We start from the raw sequence: 27,046 nt of genomic DNA, 5'->3' as shown, positions 1-27,046 counted from the left end.
CCGTTGCTATTTTTCAATGTATGAAAAGATTACAGCTGCTCATTCAGAGAATGTCTCTTGTTCCAAACCCCACATATTAGTCTGACTTTCTAAGTGTGACCCCAACCTTGCTCTGTAGGAAAGGCATCATCCCAGTGTGGTCTGACAGCGAGGTGGTCCCAGCACAGTGGGCACCTGGACAGGAAGGCACCTTGTGAACCCTGCCTGCCTTTCCTCCGCCCCTCTGGGTGAACCCTGCCTTGTTTAACCACAGTAAACACGGGAAAGGGAGGCATGGCGGCTGGAGCTCAGACCAGCTCACAAACTAGACATTCACTAAACTGACATTTAATGAGTGAGTCTTGAGAGCCTCTTATATCCCAGCATTGTTATGGGTGCTGAGGATACAGAAGTCACAGAATACGAGATGTCTCGTCTTCCATGACAGCAAGTAAAGAGGACACCAGATATCCCCAGACATAAGTAAAAAGGTAGAAAAACCTGTGTCATTGGCTGTGCCATGCAGAGGACCAGACAGTGCATGACAGACTGCTGCCTCAGACCGCGGTCCCTGAGACATCCAGGAGCATGGAAGCTCCACCTGAGACTGAATGTGCCAGTTCTAGCAGAGGGCATGTCGGTCCTGGTGTTAACCAGGCGTACCTGGGTTAGCTGTAGCTTCTCTAGCTTGAGTCTCCTCATCTGTGAGGGTCAGGGGTGTGTGTGTGTGTGTTTGTGTGTTAGTCGCTCAGTCGTGTCAGACTCACTGCAACCTCATGGGCTGCAGCCCACCAGGCTCCTCTGTCCATGGGATTCTCCAGGCAAGAATACTGGGGTGGGTTGCTATTTTCAGGAGATCTTCCCAACCCAGGGATGAGTGTCCTCATCTGTGAAGGTGAGATAATAATAGCATTAGCTCATGGGGTTTTTGTGAGGAGAAAAGTTCTTACAAAATGCATCTGCCACAGCAGCACCCATAAGAGGAGGCATCACTGGAATTAACCATTGCTGTTTTGCAGTGGTTGTTACTATGACTGTTACTATGAGCTTTCACGTTCGATTCCAAGAAGGAAGACACCAAGAAGAAAAGTTAGTGTTGTGGGTTCACAAACACAGACTCAATTCACACAGATTTTAACCACAGGTGTAAGGAAGATTGTGTGGTAATTCAAAGTAACCTGTGCAGTTAATACACATGTCCATCTCCTTAAAGTCTCAGAATTACTCACCGCATAAAACCTTCCCCCACTTCTCCTAAGGTCACTTTCTCCTATGTACCACTACACTGGTACATATATTTTTCATTATATAATGGCTGAAATCAGAAAGCAGCCCCAAACTATCACAAGTTGGACTTAATCTAAATTCACTGACTTGGTAAACATTGTACCTTGATCTTAGAGAATACTTACAACCTTCAAAAAATCACCCCATTATACTCTATAAAGCCTTGAACAAAACATAAACTTTGATCTGTTAAGACATTTTCTTCTCAGATGCAGCAAATGTCCATTACCTTCAGTTTTATGCAATATTCTCCATCCTGGTGCTTCAAATCCCAATTTTCTTAATTCTTTAAAGGAAAAAAAGCCACCCTCTTCAATTTTGCACTTTCACCCCTTTTTCAACACTTCCTCATCCAGTCTCGTTTAGACAGCACTTCTTGGTGTAAAACTCTTCAGTTCGAGATTTCTAGAGCACCACTGCTCTTTAGGATTCCCCTGGTTCAGACATCTAAATAAAAGCACTTTGAGATAATCTTTTTAAACTTGAGGATTAAAAAAAAAAGAAATCCATTTTTATCAATAATTGAATCCACAGTGTGATAAAAAAAATATTAAAATAATTAAACACATATTTATAGACTATGTACAATGACATTCTCCTTAGGAGAACACTGCTAAGGACATCGAGCCTAATTCAAGTCTCACTTGCCTGACTACACACTGTGAAGTGAACAGCAGTGATGATTCCTTTCAGAGAGAATAATCATGAAGTAACCCTAGACCTACCCGTGCTCTGGAGGATGGAGCAGCTGATTGGACTTGACCCAAATTGAAGTCCTTCCCTTGGGAGTTGAAATTAAAGTGAAGAGATTCCAGACACAGCTTGAACTGAATTCTTAACAGAGATGTGACAAACAGGGGAGATGACAGGACCAAGCGCTGCCTGGTCAACCGTGCGGTGGACAGAGCAGCAGCCGTGGAAGTGGACGGGGGACCCTGGGCAGCACAGGGACCATAGCCACTGTCCTGCAGTGACTTGTGACGGAGCATGATCTGCAGAAATGCTGAGTCACTGTGCGGCACACCTGAAACTAATAAATATTGTAAATCAACTATACTTCAATAAATAAAGCTAAAACACATTTTATTGCTGAAAATTCCAGCCAAGAAAAAAAAGAAAGTGGAGAAATTGAGAGAATACACCTGGGCCCTTGACACATAATTTCCAGTTCTAGCTCTTTCCTACAAACTGGCTGCATTTTCTCAGACATCCAGTATTTCTCTAAATAAATCCCTGGCTTTGATTTTTTCAAATCAGTTTTTGTTTTTTATTTTGAGAGGGTTCGAATCAAGACATTTAGCCAGACTAAGATTAATTCTGCTAAAAAGAATGATTTAGGATTAAAACTTGGGAAACAATTTGACAGTGTGATTGGAGACTGTGGGCTGAGATAGAGAACATATTTCCAGGTGAGAATAGAGGGTAAAAAAAGGCAGAGATGGGAGAGACTAGGTGTTTGGGGAGCAGTGGCCATCTTGAGATGAAAAGTATGTTGTACGGAATGGGACAGAATGAGAGAAAAATCAGACAAAGTCGAGGTCAAGTAAAACAAGAACTTAAATGCATTAGTAAAATGTTAAACTTCTATTCTGTTATCCACGGATGTTCAACGACTTTTGTAATTATGGCTAGGGAAAGAGTTCCCTTCCGAAATTCTTCACAAATGATTTACCTTTATATCCCGACCCCCGGCCTTTTTTTTCCCCTGTATTTTAAAAAATTCCATTTCCATGATGTGGATCTTCACAACTTGAATGTAGCTGAGAACTACTCTAGGATGTGGCTCTTGCAGCCATAATCCCACCTTCATTTTTCTTTGTGATATAAGGAATCCATTTAATAATGACAGGGTTCTTTCAGGTATTCTCCTTTCTTTATTTACCCTGTTTTACAGTGACAAACTGCCTCTAAGAATATAGCAGTGATTGTCCAAGACCTCTCAGCAGGGAGGTTTAGGGCCTGGAGACAAACTGAGCATAACCCTCATCAGTGGTTACTGAATAGGCTCTTTAGAGGAGCAAGGACTTGATTTCAGCCCAGAGGAAAGAGATGGTTAGAGGTTCTGAGAGGAGGCGGAGGCGGAGCTGGAGTGGGCAGGCAGACCTGAGCTTCACCGTCTAGTTATCACAGCTGGGGGATCTGTCTGAGTCTGGGGCCCTCACCATTTAGGGGACCCTCTTCTCTTGTCCACATGGTAGAGTGCTTGAAGGGGTAAAGGACGCAGTGAAAGGAAAGCATCCGTGCCCCAAATGAATCTGCTTGTTGTGGAGAAGCCTGGGCCATCCCTGGGGCATGAGGACAGGGAGGGTGACCAGGGAGGGCCTGCCAGGACCTGCAAGCAGGCTCCCTGTATTGAGCCCCTCTTGCCTTTTACAAGGTGACTCTTCGCCCATAACTGTCCCCCGGTGACTTCATTTGTGCTTTTTAGGTCTTCTCCTGAATCAGATGGTCGTGAGCCCTTAGATCCTGCTCCAGGGTGTCCACTACCTGCCTGAGTGGGAAGCAGAGAAGTGGCCTGAGCTTGGTTCTGGAGTCCCAGGTGCTAACAGGTGTAGGACTGGAGACCAGTGGGCACGTGGCCCATGGAATCTGAATCCTGGCATCACCACCATCCACACTCGCTTGTTCAGTGGTCTGACTAAGTATTCTGTAAAGACTAAAGGTGCATGGTTGGAAAGCGATCAGTCCCCAAGTGGTTTCTGAGCACCTTCGTAAGGTCATCACGTGCCCTGCAGTCTAACTGCACAAGAATGTGTGTGCTCTGCAAAGATGAGGTTGGAACACCCAGTGCACTCAGCTTGGCTGGAAAATTCCCGTATATCTTCCACTTGAAAAGAAAAAACAACACCCCGCCACTCATAGTTCTTCAGTTTTCTCCTAATGTTCTGGAAACAGCTTTCATTCTTCCCCTAACTCCACACCCTCTCCAGTGTAAAGTTTAGTACCGAAGCCGTGAGGCTCCTTAACTCATCTCAGGTCCCATTGCTAACACAAATAATGCCTGTGCTTATTGTTCTCAGAGGTTCTTATCAGGATCAGTATTTGCATTATTTCCTCTACCAGATATTCCCTGGAATTGAAACTGCAGCTGCTGTCTGTGCTACACTTTCACACACTGTGGTCTGAGCACAGGACATGTTTTACTTCTGTTCAACTTTTTTTTTCTTTTTTTTTTTTTTTTCTGTTCAACTTTGTCTCCAAAATAGCCTTGATACAAATGTTCTCTGCCCCTCCTCTGAGCTGCATTCCTGGGACGTGAAAAGCACCTGATGAACTCTCAGAGAAAGACTATAACTTTCTACCAAAGCATATAAAGAACATGAACATTTGTCCACCAATAGCAAATATATTGTTAAGAAGCCCCAGCAAATGACTTAATACTGTAGCACGGACTTTTTTATAAGCTTGTTAAGCAATTAGATTTTGCTGTCACAGTCTATGAGATACACAATTCATCTTTAGAGGTGAGTACCCTCTAAAAGACATAAAAGCAAAAAATCAGCCTCAGTGATATTATCTTTTGGTTTTATTCTGCCCCTTTTATCTCATCTACTGCTTGGTTAAAATATTAGTCTGGTATGTTTTAAGGTCCCACCCCAGATGCTTAATGAATTGTTTACCATTTTCTCATCAGAAAACACAGTAAAATACGAGGTAGTTTGTACTGGAGATGGAAGAGTACAGATGCGGTGCATCTTGATCCATTGCAGTTCAGCTGCTGGGCGTCGTGGCTTTTCTAGAGTAAGTTAACCCGGCGACAAAGGCCACTTGGTGATGAGCTCACTTCACGCCTCTCCTTCCACCGTGAGGACGGTGGCCACTCACCACAATTCATGAGAAAGCAGAGGGGCCTGGGCCTCTGGCCTCCCTGGGTCCTCCCGGCCTGCTTTGACGGGCAAGTACAGCAACCCAGCCTGGAAAGTGTGCTTTCCCCGGAGGGATGAGGGTCCAGCTCAGCAGGAAGGAAAATCCTGGGGTGGAGGCAGGGGCTGCCCCAGGCTGGAAGAAAGGAAGCTCCTGGCCTCTCTGACCAGAAATCCTGGGCAGGCTCTCCCAATCCCGCCCCACCCTGGACAGAGTGCACCTAACATGAGAAGCAGGTGGACCCGAGAGCCTGGAGGAGAGACCAAGACAGAGCCTCCAGGGTCTGTCCATCTCCTGGCTGTGCCTGCAAGCCCACTGCCGCTGATCCCACACGGCCTTCCCTGGAGAATCAGCCTCTGCTAGAGCAGCCCACCTACCCCCAAAACCTGGGCATGTACATCAGACCCCCCACACACCCCAGGCTCCACCATTGGTGATGCTGTGGGACCAAGTCTGACCCACTCTCCTCAAGGTGTAATCTTCATATTATTCACTTCACATCATGTATAGTATTCACCCAGCTCCCACCGACTTGGTCGGCCAGGATCCAGAAAAGGTGGACTCTGCTGAAGACACGTCACATTGGGGCCATTGCTCTTCTCCATCCTATGTCCAATCCCCCTGACACATCCTGCATCTAGACAGCTCGACGTTAATATTGGCTCTGAGGGAATTTAGTTTGATCATTTTCACTCCTACAGAGTATCCTGTAGGATGTATTTATGTGTTACTGAGAGTGTTTTCAGGATTGTGGGTCTAGTTTGGGGCATGAACAAGTCTAGATCACATGCCCAGTAAATTCACGTTAGATATAATCTCTGATGACTGGGAAAGCATTCAGCACTGAACAGGATAATGAGAAACGTTTGATGACAGAGGCAATTATTTGGTCTTTTAAAGTTGATTTTTATAGAGGATATGTTAGCTCAGCTATAACATATTTAGTTAATCTTTACAGTTTTTACATATTTTTCTCTTTATAACTTTTTTTCTGACCTCCTTGCTAATCACACATCCTCCACACAGAACCATGCATGAATCTTCAAATGGGACCCTTTTCTCTCTATGCTGAGAGCTTTGGGGGCACCTTATTGGCAACTAGTTCCATCCATTTCTTATGTGTTTTAGGTATCGAAATAAATTGCCTTCTTTGGCTATCAGGCGATCCACCATCGAACAGCAGAACCCGGCCTGAAGCTTTCTTGGAATTCTTCCCAGAATCTAACCAAAGTGTCCTCAGTCATAACTGATTGGGGGTTGGAAAAGGGCAGGTGGAATTCACATACTGACGGTGTGTTATCAGAAGATGCAGGCACCTTTAAAAACCACATGAAGGCCCAGATTATTTTGTGAGTTTACTTGATTGCAAGTGGCAAAATGTGATTGCCTACGAGGGCTGATGGGTGGGGGATGGAGGAAAAGGAAAAGGTGAAGTAGCTACCCAGACACTGGCCATACACTCAGCTCACACAGCCTGAACATTTCATCCTCACAGCACTTCATAGATGAGAATTATTTGCTCCATTTTACAGAGTGGGAATCTAATTCAGAACTATCAATACAGAGTAATTTGGATGTGGTTACCTAGTAGCTGAGCCAGAACTCAGGAGAAGGAGAGTTGAAACATCTGCTCCTTCCATTAAACCCTTGCCTTTGTTGAGATCCAAGTAATCTGAAATTCTGTAATTTTACCACCATTTAATGTGACATTTACTCCTTTAGATAAGCTTCCTCGATAAAAGCATTGTTTATGCACTTACATAAACAGTGAGCACTTATAATGCCCAGGATTCTGGGAAATATGCTGAGAAACATATGAACAGTGAGTCTTAAATTGGAACTCCCCTTCTCAAATTTCAGTGTCTTCCAAACTAAAAGAGTGAATGTCTTTGCCTGGGGAATGGACAAAAGGCATCACCGTCATCCCTTGGGGTTTGTGGGACATTGATTTCAGGACTCCAAAAGACACCAGAAACCACAGACACTCAAGCCCCTTGTATAAAATGGCAGCGTCAAGTGGATATACCACCCTTGGTGCCCAAAAAGCTCTGCATCCACGGATACAGGGAACCTCAGATAAGAGCTCCAAAGAGGGCTGACTGAGCTGTTACCCCACCACTGGATGTTCACTTGACATATGCAAAAATATGTTACTTCCACGTTGAGCAGACTTTTACATACCATAGTGTTTACTTTATAAGATTTCAAATGTGAAAGCCATGATTTAAATCCCAGGCTGACCTGTGACAACTACCTATGGGGTCTTGCTCAGTTTTAGTTCTCAAAACCACCATCTATTCACCAGCAAAGTGAGCACTTTCTTTAGTTTGTTGTGGATCTTCAATGAGGTCTGAATAAAATAAAATATTTGAGGAGACCATAGGCACATAAGTGTTCAATAAATAATCATGCAGTGGATATTTAGTATCTCAATAAGATACTAGTCCCTTCTGATATAGAAATAGCAGAAAGAATTGAAAGATGAGTATTGTGTCCTTCCATTGACCCTCTTCTCCCCTCCCCCAACCAAGGGTGAGGAGAGATGTCAGGAAAATAGGCTTTGAAATATGAATTCCGCAACTTCCCTTCCACTCCCCACTTCAGAGTGAAGAACTCCTGTTTCAGAAAGAACTGAATTATCCTAAAGGTAAGGCGTTTAGAATTAGAGGGAAAAGAGGGAGGGGGTGTGTAGCTAGTTGAGGCAACTTCTTCAAATAATGGGAAGTGATGGAAGCTGACATTTTCATCTCAGAGTCTACATGCTGCACACTTTGTGAATGCACAACAGATGCAATACCCTCAAAAGGGACTTCCTGTGGATTAATTTCAAACACTCAGGAACCTGGGCCCTGCCCTAGAAAAGGCCTTCTGCCCAAGGTTGGCCCAGGAGTGGACAGCCATCACCTCCAAGCCTATACCATCCATGTTGACCACCCCTGGACCAAAGCTCCTGAATGTTATAAAGGAGATCCAGTCCTTTTCAGATGACCATGAGGAGTTGAGCAAGAAGAAGGTGGCATTCCAAATTAAATGATGACACAGAATTCCTGACCAGATCGGCAGTATGGGGAGCTCAGAGCACATCGTATTAGAGAGAGATTAAAGGTGAAGGACTTTACCCGTAAGAATAGGAACTAAAGCTCGTGTGGGCTGGAGCAGTTTTTTCCTTGTCGTCTCCACCGACCCACCTTCAGGCCCCCAGGGACCTCGTGCAACCTCAATTGCAAGAACAAATTGATTCCCATCAAATGGTACCCGACTCTAAAGAGATCATTCTATGCTCTCTTGCAAAATGCTCTCTGCATTTTACTATATTTTAAAATGAAAAAATAGAAACAAATGGGCTCTTTTTACGTGGCTCTTGCAAACATGAGACTCTACAGTTGGCAGACTTGTGCAGTTTTTAGCAACGAAGCCAAGTCTTTGCAAATAAATTAGACTATTTGAGGTAGAAAAGGGAAGTTAGCAGACCACGTAAAGATGGTTTCCAGGAAAACTGGTGAGAATAAGGTGTTGAGGCAGAACCCACAGACACTGCCTGCAAGCTTAGGGGAGGCGCAGACTGCTTTCTCAGTCTTGAGGACAAACCTGGGGGCCAGTGCAACCCCAGGTCTGGAGGGTCAGCGTTATAGGTGCCAATGAACACTAAATGTAGTCGCTCTCTTTAAAGAGCTGACATCAGCTGGAGTAGATACAAAGAGAACATGTGTGTGTATGTGTGCACATGCAGTCACTCAAGTCGTGTCTGACTCTTTGCCACCCCATGGACTAGAGCCCACCAGACTCCTCTGTCCATGGAATTTCTAAGGCAGAATACCGGAGTGGGTTGCCATTTCCTTCTCCAGGGGATCTTCCTAACTCAAGGATCAAATCTGAGTCTCTTGCATTGGCAGGCGGATGCTTTACCACTGAGCCACCTAGGAAGCCCTACAAAGAGAACAAAATAATTTCCAAAAAAAGATGTGCAGATGAAGTCAGCACACGGGGAATATCCCTGGTGTCTGTTCTAGAGAAGACGCCTGCAGGTTTAAGGACGACTAGGTCTTATCCTGAGTGTGTGTGTGTGTGTGTGTGTGTGTGTGTGTGTGTGTGTGTGTGTGTGTGTGTGTGTGTGTGTGTGTGTGTGAGGTGGGGCTGCGGTGGGAGCAAGCCAGCCAGGAGACACTGACATTGTAACAATCCCTTGTTAAAGTAACAGATGATGCTGTAGGACGCCTGCTGTTAGCTGGTGTGGCTGTAAGTCCTGTCCTTTAACTGTGAATAACAGTGTTTAGAGTGACAGCACCATGTATCACCCATTTGAGAGGAAAGGAGATGCTATTTCATAATTATGCTGAAACAACAGGTACCAGTCATGACTTTCAAGGAAAAATAGAGTAAACATTTATCATTTTTAATAGATTTTTAAAAATGAGATACAGAAGATTGTCACTTGTCCAAGGGGGGAGATTTTAGGAGGGCAGCGCTGGGGCCAGGTAACTGGGGAGATGGACAAGACCTGTACAAGAAAGGCTGAGAACAGGTGAGAGGCAGCTTAGAAGTAAAACGGGCAGATGTGGTGACTGGCTTGGTGTCACAGGTGATGAAGTCCAGTGAATTCTGGCCCTGGCAGACAGTGGACAGGGACCCACTGGCCCAGGTGGGACCACCGAGAAAGAATAGCTCGAGTGAGAGATGCTGAGTTCCAGGCAGCCTTGGTCAGACGAGTCTGCAGTGAAAAAAAAAAAAGGAAAATATGGCCAGCAGCGTTGGTATGTTCTGTGTACACTTTAAGTTCAGTGGAGAAATTAAGAACATGAGGAGGAATTAAGAGATGAGGGGGAAAAACCTAGACGCATATTGGAGCTGGTTGAACCAAGTAAAAATGCTGATAGCCATAGTGTTTAAGGACCCAGAAAAGAGAAACAAAATGGTTTGCCTTGCGCGTCACCCAGATTAATCCCTGAGCTCCATAGGGTTTACTCTCTTCATAAATTAAAAGCTCTACCTTTTAACTGGATTTGAAAAAAAACATTTTTAGGACATGATTTGGGACATCATTTATGCAAGACGTAATTGGAAACAAGCGATAAAAGTATTGATTCCCAATTACCTGTTAATACTAGCTTTAACTTTTTCACTCAAAAAGAGCCTGGATTTGAAAAATCAATGTTCAACCATTTCTCCTTTGCAGTCTTTCTTCTTTCCTGGCAAAAGTCCAAATAAGCGTGCCTTCCATTCATTGCTTCTAAACTTTGACACTTACCTGGTTTTTATTACAAAGACAACCGTTTTCCTTTCTCAGCTCCTTTATAAACATTGTGTGAATTTTCTCAGTTTTCAGTAGAGCCAGCAAAGTAACAACCACAAACAAAGAAGCATCTGCAGACACTTCTTAAGGGGTTTTTGTTTTTTTTTTTTTTTGGTCCAAAGGATTTTAAGAGTAATGTATTGTTTTCTCCTCACAGTTATTTTCTGCAGTCCTGTCCCCAAATTGACTGTTAATTTCATTTTCAGATTCTCCGTTACCTGTATGTAGAAATACAGTTGATAGTTGCATGGTGTTGTGGTTATGATCTGAAAGTATCGAATACATCAGAAGAAGTGGCACTAGATCCACATGGTCCTGGCACCTGTGTTCCTAATCTTCCATGCTGTGGATTATCCATGCACTCACTCAAGCTGATTGATCACTGGATCTGATAATATCCTGTTGGTGACGGACAGATCTAACTGTGCATCCCCTGGGTCCACCCCAGTCATGTCTGTCTGTACTCATCTCAGAATCATGATAGCAGCAGCTACTTTTAACAAAGCTTATAGTTGTGATTGCTCCAGAACTCCAGTTGATTGTTCTGTAGGATCTTTATGAAACATTGTTGTCCATCACAGATGGCTTTCTAGATTTACCTTATCAAGTTTAAGAGAATAATACCATTTTGATCTATGAGACTTTGTCAGAGAATATCAAACTATGATTTGAATTTTGCTTTTCTTTTGTGAAATCGTTCTCCATTGTAGCTTATTTAGACAACGTTAACATCTTTTAAAGCTGTACAGAGACTATTACAGAGCTGTAGTATATATACAGCTGTGAATGTGTGTTATTAAATACTAAGGATCAAGATGATCTTCAGCGTGCACGCTAAGTTGTTTCAGTCGTGTCCAACCCTCTGCGACCCCAGGGACTGTAGCCCACCAGGCTCCACTGTCCATGGGATTCTCCAGGCAAGAATATTGGAGTAGTTTTCCATGCCCTTCTCCAGGGGATCTTCCTGACCCAGGGACTGAACCTGTGTCTCTTCTGTCTCCTGCATAAGCAGTCAGGTTCTTTACCACTAGCACCATCTGGGAAGCCCAACACTTGAGCAGCTGAGGTCAAAAGACATTTCATAACAGTCAGCTTTGCTGGTTCCTTCAAATTTCTCTCTCTAAACTCAACATATAACATTAAGTGATATCGTATAAAGGATTCCTGAGTAACCCTGTGTCTACTGAATCCAAGTCTCTGTTCTGGGATCCTGAAATATCCTCTATTAAGATGCAGTCTTCATGATTCTTAGATACTTTAAAATTTACATGATCCATCTCTGACTTTGCATCTAAAGTCACTACAAGGTGACTCAAGTCACTGAAGGGCTCAACTCCAATTCAAATCTTCTCTAGAATTAACTTGAAACTTGCAGGCTGATTTCTTCAAATATCTCTTCTTATTTAATTCCTACCTTAGAAAAGATTTTATTTACTGGATCCCTTCTTTCCCTGTACCTTCTGCCCCACATGTGGTCAGTGTTTTGACTCCTAACACATCCTCCTAACACTCCTTTGGGGCTGCGATCCTTCTTCCCATCCCCTTTCTTCATCCTAACTCTTCCCAGAGAGAGGGTCCCCCATGCTTCACCTCCCACTACTCTAGGCTACCTCCACACAGCACCCCAACCCTGAGCCACCTACAACCCCAAAGGAAGCTGAGCATGAAGGAGACAGTGGAGATTCTTACGTCAGCTCTGGCTTTTACCACCTGGTGAAAGTGGACCAGAGAAGTCCATGGCCTGGTGCCCCATCTCACTGAAAGATACCAGATCCAGCTCCTGCCACATGCTCTCGCCCCAAATCCATTATAAAACACTTGTATTACACAGTCTTTTGCCATCAACTGTACTTAACAATTCACGTGCATTTGGTGGCTTCACCTTTTCAGCACTTCTCCAACCTAGATGGTCGAGTCTGCTATTATTTTTGGCAAAATACAAACTCTAGATATCGAAGCAGCTTTTGGCTTGAGCTTCTTTGGCAATTTTTAAAATCCTGAAAAACAGCTGAAGGAGGGCCCTTGATCAATGCTTTCATGAAATATTTGGAGTTTTAGCTCACAAACAGGTCTGAGTAAACAGCAAAACTGAAATAAAACTCCAAAGACTGTTCAATGTTAGTGCCCAACAAATGCCCCCAGGAATGGTGCCAGTGGTATGTGTTTATGTTTTAAATAAACAATTTTAAGTACATGATTATGTTTAAATAAGTTATACAAATATAATAACATGTGAAAGCTCCAGGAAGCCACCTTCATATTACATCCTAAGTAAGTGGTGTGCTATTGTGCGTAATGGGTGATGGTGAAGAAATATATAATTAATTTGAGATTTATTACCAAAGAAAAAGTGTTTATTTGTAAACTGTCTGGAAAAGTTCAAACCAGCCAGTTAACACAAAATGTTTCCATCACAGTAAAATGAAGAAAGTCACCATCTCACTGCCGCCTCTCCCTCGATTCTGGAGGTTGAATCTGGGCAGTGGTATTATTAGCCCTTTGGGCTTCCAGACGTGGGGTGGGGGAGGGGGCAGGCGGGAGGATGTCTAGAGATGGGAAGAAATGAAGATGATGAAGCCTGACAGAGAAGGTGGGCTGGCTCCTGCCTCAGGAAAGATTCTGAACTCTTTTAGCTTCTACCAGGTCTTTGTGACATTACAGATGCTCCCCAAGCAGAGGTGCTTTAATTAGTTGACAAAGCAAAGCTTTAGGTCTTGTTTCTCATTCAGTCCAGTGGTTTGGGCCCTTGCCTGGAAACAAGAAAAGAGTAGCAAGAGCTGTACCAAATGCTAATATTTTTCATATATTTTTCCGGTGGAAGAAGAGCCGCTTTACAAGGCTGTGTGAGTTTCAGTGTACAGCAAGGTGACTTTTCAGATTGTTTTCCATTACAGGTTATTACAAGAAATGGAATACAGTTCCCTATGTTATACGTAGGTCTTTGTTGTTTATTTTGCATATAGTGCTGTGTTTGTGGTGATCTCAAACTCCTGATTTATCCCCCCACCGCCGTTTTGAGTCCGAAGGCCTGAGAACAAGGGGCAGCAGCGGCAGTTCCATAGTCAAGCAGGAAAGGCCAGGCTCTCCCTTCTTCTGCCTTTTTGTTCTGTGCAGGCCTTCACCCACATTGGGAGGGCAACATTTTACGGTGTGCAGCAATTCAAATGCCAGTTTCATCCAGTAACACCCTCTCGGATTCTCTCAGAAATAGCTGTGTGCTCTGAGCACCATTTCACGTAGAGAAGCTAATGATGGTCTTAGACTTTTCCGAGGCTCCTGGAAGCATCTGCTTGCTACCTGGCTTCTTGAATACTCAGCACTGAAAGGTCCTTGACTCTGACAATGTTTAATCACTGGGAAACACAGGCCAGAGAGGGAGGTACATAGAAGCACAGCTGGTAGATTTTCCTGGATTGACAGTTGGGGGTGGGGGTGGGGAACTTTGCAGGATGCTACATTTACAGGGTCTTGACAAGCCATCCAGATCTCAGTGGGAGACGCTTATTACAGTAAGGTTAACCATGCCACAGAAGACTCTGCCCAAAAAGAAAACCCTTTTCCCAGAACCACCCTCCTCTTTTTCTTTTCTGTGTAGTAGTTATTCCTGAAACTTGTTTCAAGGGAATAATTGCTTCCAATTGTCTTTAAACTCACTTTAAGCATAAACCACTTGCTAAATCTGGACGACTAGAAGAAATACTTTGAAATGAGAGGGGTTCCCACCCCCCGCAGATTTCTAAGTGTGTGAGGAGGTTTAGAGCTTGGTGGCTTGAAGGAAAATACGTGAGGGTTTCCCAAAACCCTGGGGAAGCAGCAGGCATACCTGCCATTGAGCAGGAAATGCCCTGACCTTGCTCCTAGACCATGTCCTGGTGTCATTTATCTTCACCGTTGAGCTCTGTGGTAGGCAGAACAATGCCCCCCCCGCAAAGATGCTCACAACATGCTCCTCCCTGGACCCACAGAGAGGGTCCTTCAGTGGCAGAGACTTGGCAGGTGTGTTTCAGTTAAAGACCTGCAGGTGGCAAATTATCCTGGATTATTCATGTGTTTCTAATGTGATCACAAGGGTCCTGCCATCTTGAAGCAAAAGGCAGAAGAGGGACAGCAGGATGGTACCTGGTGAGTCCTCAGCACTGTGCCACTGTGTTTGGATGCAGGGGTGGTAGGGGACAGCCGAGGTGTGTGGGGAGTCTGAGAGCTGAGAAGGCAAGGAGACCACCTTCCCAGGAGCCTCCAGGAGGAACACGGTCTTGCCAGACTCTTCACTCTGGACTCCTGCCCCCTAAAACTGTAAATGGATATGTTTGTGCTTTGTTATAGTCCTGTTTGCAGTAATGACTTAGGGCAGCCCTGGCACATGATCTCAGAAACCCCCTCCTTCTTCCCCATCCCCACTCAGAAGTAACCAACAGCCATTCCAAGGTGACACCCACCCCCCACCTCAGACTTGGTGTCTACCGAGAAGCCCCTGGGATTCTGCCTCATCTACTAGGTCATGACCTGGGTGACCCTTGACCCCTACACACAAGTGTATTAAGTCCACAGCATCCACTGGATACCACCCAGCTCTGGATGCTCCCATGAGACAGTGAAGGCCCTCCAGGAAGCTCTCAGGCCCTGTTACCAATAACATTCAAGAAGTACTGAAGTCCTCTTAACTTCTCTGACACTATCCATTTAACCTTAAATCACTTCAACTATGGCTCCCCTTGTCTTAAGGTCAGTAAAGAAAACAACCCCTTTGCCATGGAATCATAACCAACACAAAACGCAGAGGAGTAAGGGGAAGTAACTGATAATTTTCTTAGTCTCCAGAACAGTGTTTGGGATGAGATGGTCTTGTTAACACTGCACAAGTGTCAGGTAACCAGCTGATGGTCTTGCAGCTACTAATGGACAAAGTCAGGTCTGGGCGCCTGCCTCCAAAGCAAGAACGTTCACTGCTTCACCATGCTGACTCCAACCTCATGGGGATGTCGGTAAAGCTGCATCAGCACATGCTGTCTAACTATTCAGAGAAATGGAGAAATATATCAGTATTCCTACTACTTCTCTTCCCATTTGATCCATGCACCTTGTGGGGTTGCTATGGAGATCAATGGATATATGGGCAATGCCTCTGCAAGAAATAAAGCACTACTGCCTTCCTTCAAATATTCAGATTATTTTATGACATTTAGAAAATGTTTCCACTTAAAAAACAGAGAACTCTATACCTAAAAATCTCCTTAGCTAATTAACATGCTCTTAGCTAATAAGAGGATGTTTGATTAGAACATGCTCTTATTACCTTAGCATGCATGCACATGCATATACTAAAATAGCTAACTATAAATCAGCTAATACCCATTAAGTGCTTGTTATATGCCGGGCTCCGTATGGGAAACTTTAGGAGTGTTATTTTTTTACCTCATTACAATAAATCCGAGTGATGGTTTGGCAGTTTGTTTTTAATTATTCCAGCCTAAAGATTAGAGAAGTGAAATTTAAAGTTCAGAAAATTCTTCCAAGTCACACAGATTGTGTTAAAGGTGAGAATTTGACACTTGAAGTTTGAATTTTTCAGTTTGTAAATCCAAAGCTGAATTGTGATATAGGCTTAGATTTGCAAATTGTATCTTTGTGTAAACCACTTAGTGTTTAATTGCAACCTAAGTTCTATCCCAGAAAAGATGTTGTGTATATAATTATCATTGGTCCCAAGGGACCTGGTAAGATATTTTAAGCAGATAATTCCAATTAATTAATCCTGTGGTGAATCACATTCAAAGCACGTATTCTAGTGTGATGGCATTGCATATGTTTATTGCAAACACTGAAGTTAATTATCCTCATTCAGGTTGTAATGTATGAAGTTAAGATGAGCTAGGACCGGAAATTGGAGAAGGAAATGGCAACCCACTCCAGTATTCTTGCCTGGAGAATCCCAGGGACAGAGGAGCCTGGTGGGCTGCCATCTATGGGGTTGCACAGAGTCGGACACGACTGAAGCGACTTAGCAGCAGCAGGACCGGAAATGCCAGCTTTAACATGGCAACATGAAGTAGTCCTCCTAGAATTTGTCTAAGGTAAGAAAGACAGAGAAAAACAGAAATGAATAATCAATCTTCAGGCCATTTCGTGGACGCCGGGTGTGCGAGAGCATCCGGGAACGCTGGGCGGGAGGGGACTGAGAAGACCTAGCCTAGGTTCTGTGGATTTGGACCTCCGCATTTCTAACCCAAGATCTCGAAATGCATCGTGATTCCTGTCCATTGGACTGTAAAGTTTATGTAGGTAATCTTGGAAACAATGGTAACAAGACTGAACCGGAACGAGCTTTTGGCTATTATGGACCACTCCGAAGTGTGTGGGTTGCTAGAAACCCTCCCGGCTTTGCTTTTGTTGAATTTGAAGATCCCCGAGATGCAGCTGATGCTGTTCGAGAGCTAGATGGGAGAACACTGTGTGGCTGCCGAGTAAGAGTGGAACTATCGAATGGTGAAAAGAGAAGTCGTAATCGTGGCCCACCTCCTTCTTGGGGTCGTCGCCCTCGAGATGATTATCGGAGGAGGAGTCCTCCACCTCGACGCAGATCTCCAAGACGGAGAAGCTTCTCCCGCAGCCGGAGCAGGTCCCTTTCTAGAGATAGGAGAAGAGAGAGATCACTGTCCCGGGAGAGAAATCACAAGCCGTCCCGATCTTTCTCTAGGTCTCGTAGCCGATCTAGGTCAAATGAAAGGAAATAGAAGACAAGTTTGCAAGAGGAGTGGTGTACAGGAAATAACTTCATTTGACAGGAGTATGTACAGAAAATTCAAGTTTTGTTTGAGACTTCATAAGCTTGGTGCATTTTTAAAATGTTTTAGCTGTTCACATTTGTTTGTCTGTTGGAACAGTGACACAAAGGTGTAATTCTCTATGGTTTGAAATGGATCATATGGGGCATGTAATATCAAGAATTGTTACTTTACAATGTTCCCTTAAGCAAAATTTAATTTGCTTTGAATTTTAGTCTTGCATAGGCTGATAATAAACCTCTTAACTCCTGCCCAGCTAAAGTCAATGTTTAACATTATGGAAATAAAAACTGGCAAAAATTGGAAGATTTTTTTTCAACATAGCTGGGATATGGTATGCAGCTGTAGTTAAGCAGTTTTTAAACTGCTGTGAACTGAAAAACCAGCTGGAAAAATTAAAGCTTCACCCTTAAACTAGATTAGAGGTTTAAAAATCCCACTAGTCTTCACACTGGACAAAAGGTTGTCCAGTTGGTGTAGAATCTAAGAAGTTTCAAGGAAGTTAGTTTACCTTTGCTTTAGGTTGTAAGTTCCTTCTGTGATTGCTGTATATGAATACATAGCTCTTTGTAACGTTCTTTATTTGGAAATCTGAGATACTCAAGATAACAAATGTCCTGCCAGTTTAAGGGTACATTGTAGAGCTGAACTGAGTTACTGTGCAAGATTCTTTTTTCATGCTGTCATTTGTAATATGTTTTGTGAGAATCCTTGGGATTAAAGTTTTGGTTACAAATTGTTGTTTAACCTGAAAAAAAAAAATAATCAATCTTCAGCAAAAATTGAGACTTTTTAACACACGGACCACAAATACAAGAAAAGAAAGATAAAAAGTAAAAACTAGTGAAAAATGAAAGACACTCAGAGAAGTGCTGGGAATTTAATAAAAAGTCACGGGCTTATCCCTGTGTCTGGGAAATGGTGTGGCCTGGGGTCTGAGACCAGCAAACCGTAACTCTGTTAATAACAATCATAGATGCAGGGCTGACAAGGTTCCGGTCACTGATCTTTAGTGCAGAGTCTCAGCGAGCAGAGGAGACGGACAAATGAGCGATTGCACAGAAGAGCCATAATTTGAAAGAACAACATGCTGGTAGAACATGAGTGGAGGAGAGGTACTTTGGGTCACAAACAGGGCTGCAGGGACAATTTTACATTGTATTTGAAGAATGCGTCTTTGAGGGCTCACAAAGACACAGACACACACACAAAACACAGTGAATAAAGGAGAATTCCTGTTTGTGCAGAGCCCGCAGCTCCGACTCATTCCACTTGTGAAGCTCTTGCCAAAAAATAATAATAATAATAATAATTTTAAGCCACTTGTTTAGAAGTAACTTACTTTGTCCAAAAGTGATTAAGGGTATAAAAGGGAACAAGCACAGAACATCTGAAATATTCTACAAGAAATAAAACCGTATTATAAACAAACTGAGTACCCCACAACAACAAAAATATTACTAAGGAGCAGATGAAAATTTTGACCAAATATATTGACATGAATAAAAATAGAAAGCAAGGAAGGAAGAAAAGAAAAGAAAATATAGCCTCCATGAAACAGGATCAAAAAGCAGAAGTTAAAAAAAAAAAAAAACTGAGAGGGCTATAGAGATTTAACAAAAGAGATGAAGCAAACACAAGCGAAAGAAAAAAATTAAAAGCATATGGCAATCAAGATCAAATTACTTACAGTTTAAAGGAGAGTAAAAATCACAAAAACAGCAAAAAAAACATGGAGGGGAAGAAAGAGAGAAGCAGGCAAATGAAATGGAAGCACATTACATAGAACATGGAAGTTAGGCCAGTGAAAATGGCAGCTTAGGGGGTTCCAAAACTACTTGGTTTCATGAATGCAATGAGAAAAATAATAAAAATGGTCAAATCAACTCTTTCAGAACTTTGGAAATGAACCAACAGTTTGCAACAATCCAGAACATTTCTTTAAAAAAAAAGGAATGAATATTGGTAAGACTGTGAACTCTAGCAGTTTATTCCCACATTCCTCTCCCCAGTTCTGTTCAAGCCATGAAAGCTCCAGCTATGTGGTGAAAACTAGCAGCCTTCTTCAGCTCCACATACATTCTTCAAGGCTAGACCACCTCAGAGCAGAGCCCACACAGTCCTCAGGGAAAGGAACATAGTCCAAGAATTTCAGGCACAGCCGAACAACAGTGCAAATGCAAAGAAGGAATTAAAGACAAACACGCAGCAATGAGGATGTCCAGGGAGCATTGTTCCTACGAGTTATTCTTCAGCAAACTATCAGAGAATGAACCTCAGCCAACCAATTAGTGAATCAAATTATTATGGCAAAATTCCAGCATTGAGAATTGAGTATGTGAATTGTTTGACGGAAGTCTGAAATACATATGTTAATTATGGTTACAGGAAAAAAATGTAAAAATTATAAATCTTGGCAATGTAGAAATGATATTAAATTGCTAAAATTGGAAAGAGAAAGAGTGTAGGAGTTTCTGCACAGCTCTGATTTTCTCGATTTTTAAAAATAGCTGATTGACAGAGATCGTTAAATACTGCTAAGCCATATGGTAGAAATATATTTGAAGTTACAAAGATAAGTAAAAGAAAAATAGTATAATCAGTTAAATACATTTGGTGCAGAAGAAAGAAGAAAATACTGTACAAAGGTCTACAATCCTCTTTCTGAAATTTGTAATTCCTGATTTTCAAGATACTAACTTATTTAGACAATTGTTCAACTCAAAACCTGATTTGAATGGGAGGCTTTCTATAATCTCCTTTTTTCTGCCCTCTGTGATCATACAATATTGACATTCTTAGTTCTGTCTGTTGGTATGTAATGCATGGGTAAGCACTTACACCTTCACTCTAAAATTCTAAAAATTTGAATTCTGAGCATGTGCCCCAAGGATTTTGTCAAAGGAGGATTTATATGAATCCTATTGCTGTACAGAGTAGAAAACAAACAGGTATTATCTGGAGTTCTAACAGCATCTTTAAAAGTTGTGATCACCTTGCTAACCATTAGAGCAAGGAGTAATACAGAGCAGCATTTTAAAGAAGGAAATTCAGTGAGCCAGACAGATGTAAAATTTATTTTAAAATCTATGAAAATAAGAGCCACAGAACAATATGTGAGCTAAGAAATAATATCAAATGTGTCTATTGTATATAAATAAATATAAATGGGCTAAACTCATATGCTAAAAGAAAAAATAAAAAATTAGAATTTAAAGTAAAGCTAACTTTAAGGGGTAGATAAGCAATATCTATAAAACAAAGAAATTGAAAAAGTTTGTGCAAAAAACATTCAAAACATTCCAGACAAATGAAAGTGAACAAAACTACATATATTGCAACCTTTAAAAAAAAAGTGACAGAATTCAGGATTGTAAATAAGTAAATCAATATCGGTCACAATGGGCACTTTACAGTGATAATGAGCTCCTTTTATTTTTATGTCGGACAAGTGAATGCAGGTAAAGTCTTGCTGAAAATACTCTGCAGCTGGAGGCTCCCGTGGGTACCGTCCAGGTGTGTACTCCCCAGTGAAGTAGTCTGAGTCTGGGATGCTGTGAGACTGACCAGAACATCAGCCAAATGTGTAAGAGCAGAACATCTCCCCTGCTGACCCACTGGGGTCAGTAGTTCACCAACGCTGTGCTTGAGGTGAAAGGAAAATGTGTACCCTTAAATACCCATAAGCTTTAAAATTTTCGTATGGAATGGAAATAAATAAGCTCCAACTGAAGAACTGAAAAATATAACAAAAAATAAATACAAGGAAAACAAAATGGTAGATAATACAAATGCAAATTTTTTTTAATTTAAGATCATTATAGTAAAGGTAAGACTAAAAATACTAATGCTAGCTAGTTATTTGTAATAAATAATGAAATATACAAACATTTGCCACCCAGTAGAGAAAAAAGGATAAAATATTTTAAAATAAAAAATATTATGATGGGGAGAGTATGACAACCCTTCAAATTAAAAGAATTCCAAGAGGTTATTTTGATCACTTTTATGCAAATAAATGTGACAACCTGTATGAACTGGGTAAGGATGACAAAGCGAGGGCAGAAATGCAGATGCTGTTCAGAGAGCTGCCCACCACCCTTCCCCCAGCAACCTCACGCTGTTTCTAAAAGGCTACACTTTCCAGTGGCTTTACTGGATAATTACACCAAGTCATTAGGGAACAGATCATGCCAATGCTTTTAACCTCTTCCAGAACTTAGATAAAGAAAGAAATATTGCAAATTCTTTTCAGGACATAAAGCCAACATTAAAACAAACTCCAAAATGGTATCACAAGGGAAGAAAATTATAGATCAATTTTATAATTAAATGAACTGAGTCATAGGCTCATAGATTAAAATGAACTCCATAGATTTTGAAATGCACTTAAAACATCATCATCCATTCTTCTTTTGAAAAAGCTCTTAAATAGATGCATTCCTTAAAGTTTGCAAGATGCTTAGTGAAAAAGCCACAGCAAGACAAGGTTCCTGATCAGCACCCCAAGGGTCCTTGTGCTGTAGGTCAGGGTGTTTTCAGGGACACAATGTCCCCTCCCCAGCTTGTTTAGTTCAGCTGTGAAGGTTATTTACCTGAAACTGATATGGATATACCAGACTACACATCTGGACACAAGGCAGAAATGGCATATAAAAACCAGGAAACAGAAGGTAAAGTAATGATTTGTTTGCAGACTTCATGACTGTTTATTGTTAATTTAAAAATCAACTGAAAAACTATTATAATTCATAATATGTCTAAACAGAAAATTAATATACAGAAATCATTAGTCTGCAATAGACAAACCCAAGAAGTTAAGAGATGGAAGAAAACACATAAAATATCTAGGAACACAATCAGCTCCCAAAATACATATCAATGTGAGGGAAATTTTTAAATGGAGCTGAGATGCAAATGAAGCCTTGAGCAATAGAAAATCATGCTTAATCTTGGGGGAAATAATTAATTCAACAAGAGTGAACTTCCTCCCTAAATTAATCTTGAAAGTTAATGCAGTCACAATACAATAGCAACAATATATTGGGAGGAAAAAAGAGGGGGTAAAAGGCAAAGTTTTCAAACTTTATATGGAGGTGTAAAAAAGTAAAAATACAAAGAAAACTTCTGAAGAAAATTAGTACAGAAGGAAAGACTTCCACTTCTTGGGAATGTGGAGGAGGTGTATTCCTCCTGTGTGTGTACTTAGTCGCTCAGTCATGTCTGATTCTTTGTGACCCCATGGACTGTAGCCCGCCAGGCTCCTCTGTCCATGGGATTCTCCAGACAAAAATACTAGAGTGGGTTGCCATGCCCTCCGCTGGGGGATCTTCCTAACACAGGTCTCCCACATTGCAGGTGGATTCTTTACTGTCTGGGCCACCAAGGAAGCACATTCCTCCTGTAAGTAAAACTAAAAACCCTGATGTTATATATAAAACAAGCACAGACATCTCAGAGAGGTGAATGGCCATGTTCTCAGAGCCAAGGAAGGACATGGGGGTGAGTTCCCTGGGTTTCATTTCTCCATAATGTATCCTAAGGTCTACCCTGGTGATTCAGTGGTAAAGAATCCACCTACCAATGCAGATGCGGGTTCAATTCCTGGGTCAGGAAGATCCCTTGGAGTAGGAAATGGCGACCCACTCCAGTATTCTTTTTGGGAAAACCCACTGACAGAGGAGCCTGGAGGGCTATGGTCCATGGGGTCGGAAATGACTTAGTGACTAAGCAACAGTGTGTTTCTAACTGAATCCTGTAGAAGCCAGCAACCAGGAAACACCAATGAGGGGGAAAACAAACAAACAAAAAGCTATAGTGAGCCCGCTCTGTCAGGTCAGAAGCCCAGGGAAGGGGCCTGCTGGCCAGACCGACAGTTTGCAATTATCTCTGTCCTGCAGCCAAACAGCACAGAGAATCTTTAGCTGCGCCCACCTGGCCAGCAGAGGCGAGTGGGACCCCATCCCAGACTTGGGACTCCAGGGGGCCACCACACCACCAGAGTCTCAGTCCACAGTGACTTCACTCAAGTACTCCAGTTTTTGAAAATTAAGTTTTTGGATTAAAATTAAGATTTTATAGACTGCCTTTCCAAAATTTATTTTGTCAGCCATAATGCTGTCACAGAATCACAGAGAAAAACTGTTATCAAAGATGCATAATGTGCATTTTATATGACAGGTGTGCGATGGAGATAAATCAAGAAAAATGATCATTTCCTTAAACTGCATTTATCTCTAACATGGACCATGGGTGAATTAGGGGCTGAAAAACAAGAAGTGCATTTTAATTTAAAATGATCAGTTATTGGTAATCATTACCATTTGAGGATGGAGAAGAAAACTGTCTCCCCGAGGGGAAAATCCTTCCAAACTCCAACTCTTTTTCCAAAGGCTGAAGTCAACTGGTTGTGAATGTCCAGCTCTTAACCCTTCTTATTTGAAACAATTTCTCCATGTTACATGATCTTATGTGCAGTTGCCCAAGGTGCTCTCCCAGACCATTGAGTTCTTAATGCTAAAATGACAACTACAGAGAAACAGGACTAATAGTAGTACGTAGTAACATAGTAGCTTGTTTCCTGAGTTTGGAGAAAGGGGTGGTTGCAGTTTATGTCAATCTAAGAAAGAAGGACTGATGCTGAAAATGAAACTCCAATACTTTGGCCACCTAATGTGAAGAGTTGACTCATTGGAAAACACCCTGATGATGGGAGGGATTGGGGGCAGGAGGAGAAGGGGACGACAGAAGATGAGATGGCTGGATGGCATCACCAACTCGATGGGCATGAGTTTGAGTAAACTCCGGGAGTTGATGATGGACAGGGGAGGCCTGGCATGCTGCAATTCATGGGGTCACAGAGTCGGACACAACTGAGCGACTGAACTGAACTGAACTGAACTGAAGAAAACACTACTTTTTTAATATAAATTTATTTTAATTGGAGGCTAATTACTTTACAATATTGTATTGGTTTTGCCATACATTGACATGAATCCGCCACAGGTGTACATGTGTTTCCCATCCTGAACACCCCCCCGCCACCTCCCTGCCCATCCCATCCCTCTGGGTCATCCCAGTGCACCAGCCCCGATCACCCTGTATCATGCATCGAACCTGGACTGGCAATTCATTTCACATATGATAATATACATGTTTCAATGCCATTCTCCCAAACCATCCCACCCTCGCCCTCTCCCACAGAGTCCAAAAGCCTGTTCTATACATGTGTGTCTCTTTTGCTGTCTCGCATACAGGGTTATCGTCGCCATCTTTCTAAATTCCATATACATGCGTTAGTATACTGTATTGGTATTTTTCTTTCTGGCTTACTTCACTCTGTATAATAGGCTCCAGTGTCATCCACCTCATTAGAACTGATTCAAATGTATTCTTTTTAATGGCTGAGTAATAGTCCATGTGTATATGTACCACAGCAGAAAGCGCTACTTTACACATCAGTTACAAGTCACCAGGAGCCTCAGCAGAGAATAAATCCTCAGGCTGCAGCTCAGGACCCTTGATTTCAGATTCCTGGAGATGGAGCCCCGTGTCTGCATTTTATCAGGCTCCTCACACGGTTCTTAGATACACCAGATTTTGAGAATTGCAGGGTTACAGTTTTGCTCAAATAAATTGCTTCCTTTTTAGGCAACGTCCAAGGCTTTTATGAGGTTTTTATACTTTTGTAATATATGTCCAGCCTGTCTGTCTGTCACCTGTGCTTTTAATCATTTAGCATCAGAGAAGATGCTACTTCCATTTGAAGAAACACAGTGCTTCAAGGAACACTGCAAGCAATGATTTATAATAACTTGCTGGAGAGACTCAATATTTTGGAATTTAATACTTTCTAAAATATTAAAATTTATTATTTTTAGAATTCTGAAAGGAGGAGGATTCTGGAATCCTGTAAAAGGTGGTTTCCAAAAGGAAAATACTTGAATTGGAATTAACTGACCAGTTACAGATTGGTTAAACTTTTTAAATATATTTAAGAAAAATTTATTAACCCCATAGACCCTCAAATCCCTCTTCCTCTTCTACAGTGCTGCTGGGGATGAAGTCTAATTTGCTGTCAGTTGGGGATACAGCTCCCACAGTTTCCAGAACTCAGTTTTCTTTCAGCTCTTTGATTCATCATCAGATAGACAAGCTCCCACCTCAGGGACCGCCCCGAGTGGAGCCAACCTGATGCAGCTCAGAGGAAGGATCCTCTGTGTATAAGAGGGAATGTGGTCTCCTCCAGGATGCTCAGCAGCATCAGTGATACCAGAAGATGGATGAGCATTGGAATCTATCAAGGATGACACAGGACAAAGTAACATGATACATCTACTTGGTGGCCTTCCTCTGTATTCTCTTTTCATGTGAAATTTAGCTTGAAATCTGAAGACAGATAGCTCCCTCAAAGAGTTTTTTTAAGACTGCACAAATATTTTCAAAGGTAGTTTATTTGAAAATAGAATGTTTGTCTCTCTTCCTTGCAAAGGAATTTCAACATCCTAACCATTGCTTGAGTTGGCATCCAGAATGTAGTTCCAGTAACCGTTCATTTATTAATTCAAAAACCTCTGCTAAGCATGTAAAAAAGGATAAAATATTTATGAAACTCACACTCTGTGGCTCTTAGTCAAATAATTACTATAGCGCAAAGGATTTAATATATTTTGTGTTTACAACCTGGAGGCAAATAAGTTTCACTATATCCAATTAAAATATGTTGAAGCAAAACTTTCACATTCCACTGATGCTAAATAAAGGGCTTCCTTGCTGGCTCAGATGGTCACTAATCTGCCTGCAATGCAGAAGACATGGTTTCAGTCCCTGGGTTGGGAAGATCCCCTGGAGGAGGGCATGGCAACCCACTCCAGTATTCTTGCCTGGAGAATCCCATGGACAGAGGAGCCTGGTGGACTACAGTCTCAAAGAGTCCAATACGATTGAAGTGACTTAGCATGCATGCATGCCTCCCTTCCTCTATCAACATTTTGAGAAACAAATTATTATTCTGTAACATGAAAACAATTTTCAGGTGCCAAACCTAAAATACATTCTTTCAAAACTATTGAGAAAGGAGAGTAACTGTGTAGTACTCTATTTTTCTAGGTCATACAAAACAGCTCTATGTTTTGAACAGAAAGTAGCAAAAAACAAATAAGAGCAGTACTTGGTATGAGAGGTAGCAAGACGATGACTTCTGAGACCGGAGACCCTGGTGGGGAGGGCTTTTGGGTGATCTGGCTTCACACTGTTGCTGCACAGAGTGCCTTTGGACAATTCACTAGATCACAGATTTCTTAAGAAGGAAGCACAGAACCCCAGGCCCCACCATTTCTCATCCTGGGCTCAGTTGGAAACAATGCTGTAGACGATGTGACCTCCACAAGGAGAACACCAAACTTGCCCAAAGCTGCTGTCCCCTGGCGACAGAGTCACAAGGTATTGGAAACAGGTGGACAGCGTGGTCAGTCACAGTCTGGTGCCCGCTAGAGCGCCTTCCACAAAGGTGGCCACTTCCCCCCTCAGGACCCTGTCCCTGGCCACCTTCCCTGTGAATCCTCTCCTAATCAAACCAATCAAAGCCTCTCTGCCTCCACCTCTGTCCTGGCCTAGTTGCACTTCAACATAACACCTTGTTTTATCTCCCTTACAGCACTTACCACTGCGGGAAACTATATTCCATGTTGATTTAGTGTTTACTCTTCTCTGCTAAAATGTGACGCTTCTTGGGAACAGCCCAGCTCTAGCCAAAGAAGCAGTGTCATTCATCTGACCAATATTTATTGTTGTGTCACAAGCTGGGGATAAAATGTCAAGGAGAGCAGACGTGATCCTTGTCCTC

At 42.2% G+C, this 27,046-nt stretch overlaps 2 protein-coding genes across 3 annotated transcripts in view; one reads left to right on the top strand and one right to left on the bottom strand.

Moving 5' to 3' along the window:
- Positions 1 to 9,608: 9,608 nt before the first annotated feature.
- Positions 9,609 to 27,046, bottom strand: part of PPDPFL (pancreatic progenitor cell differentiation and proliferation factor like) — a 37,039-nt gene continuing 19,601 nt past the window's right edge. The window contains exon 5 of one of the 2 annotated variants that reach the window (XM_043483450.1): positions 9,609 to 9,838. In XM_043483450.1, the coding sequence (XP_043339385.1) occupies positions 9,829 to 9,838 (10 nt within the window). In that variant the 3' untranslated portion in view covers positions 9,609 to 9,828. Of the gene's footprint in view, positions 9,839 to 16,214; positions 16,487 to 27,046 lie in introns of those variants that run through there. The other variant, XM_043483452.1, reaches the window with a different exon arrangement.
- LOC122451010 (serine/arginine-rich splicing factor 3-like) lies at positions 16,541 to 17,938 on the top strand. The gene has a single exon (XM_043483454.1). It carries the CDS (start codon positions 16,657 to 16,659, stop codon positions 17,149 to 17,151), a length of 495 nt encoding a protein of 164 aa, XP_043339389.1. The 5' UTR covers positions 16,541 to 16,656; the 3' UTR covers positions 17,152 to 17,938.

Source organism: Cervus canadensis, chromosome 12 (assembly GCF_019320065.1).
Source record: "Cervus canadensis isolate Bull #8, Minnesota chromosome 12, ASM1932006v1, whole genome shotgun sequence".
Classification (NCBI taxonomy): Eukaryota; Metazoa; Chordata; class Mammalia; order Artiodactyla; family Cervidae; genus Cervus; species Cervus canadensis.
This window is presented reverse-complemented; position numbering and strand designations above follow the sequence as displayed.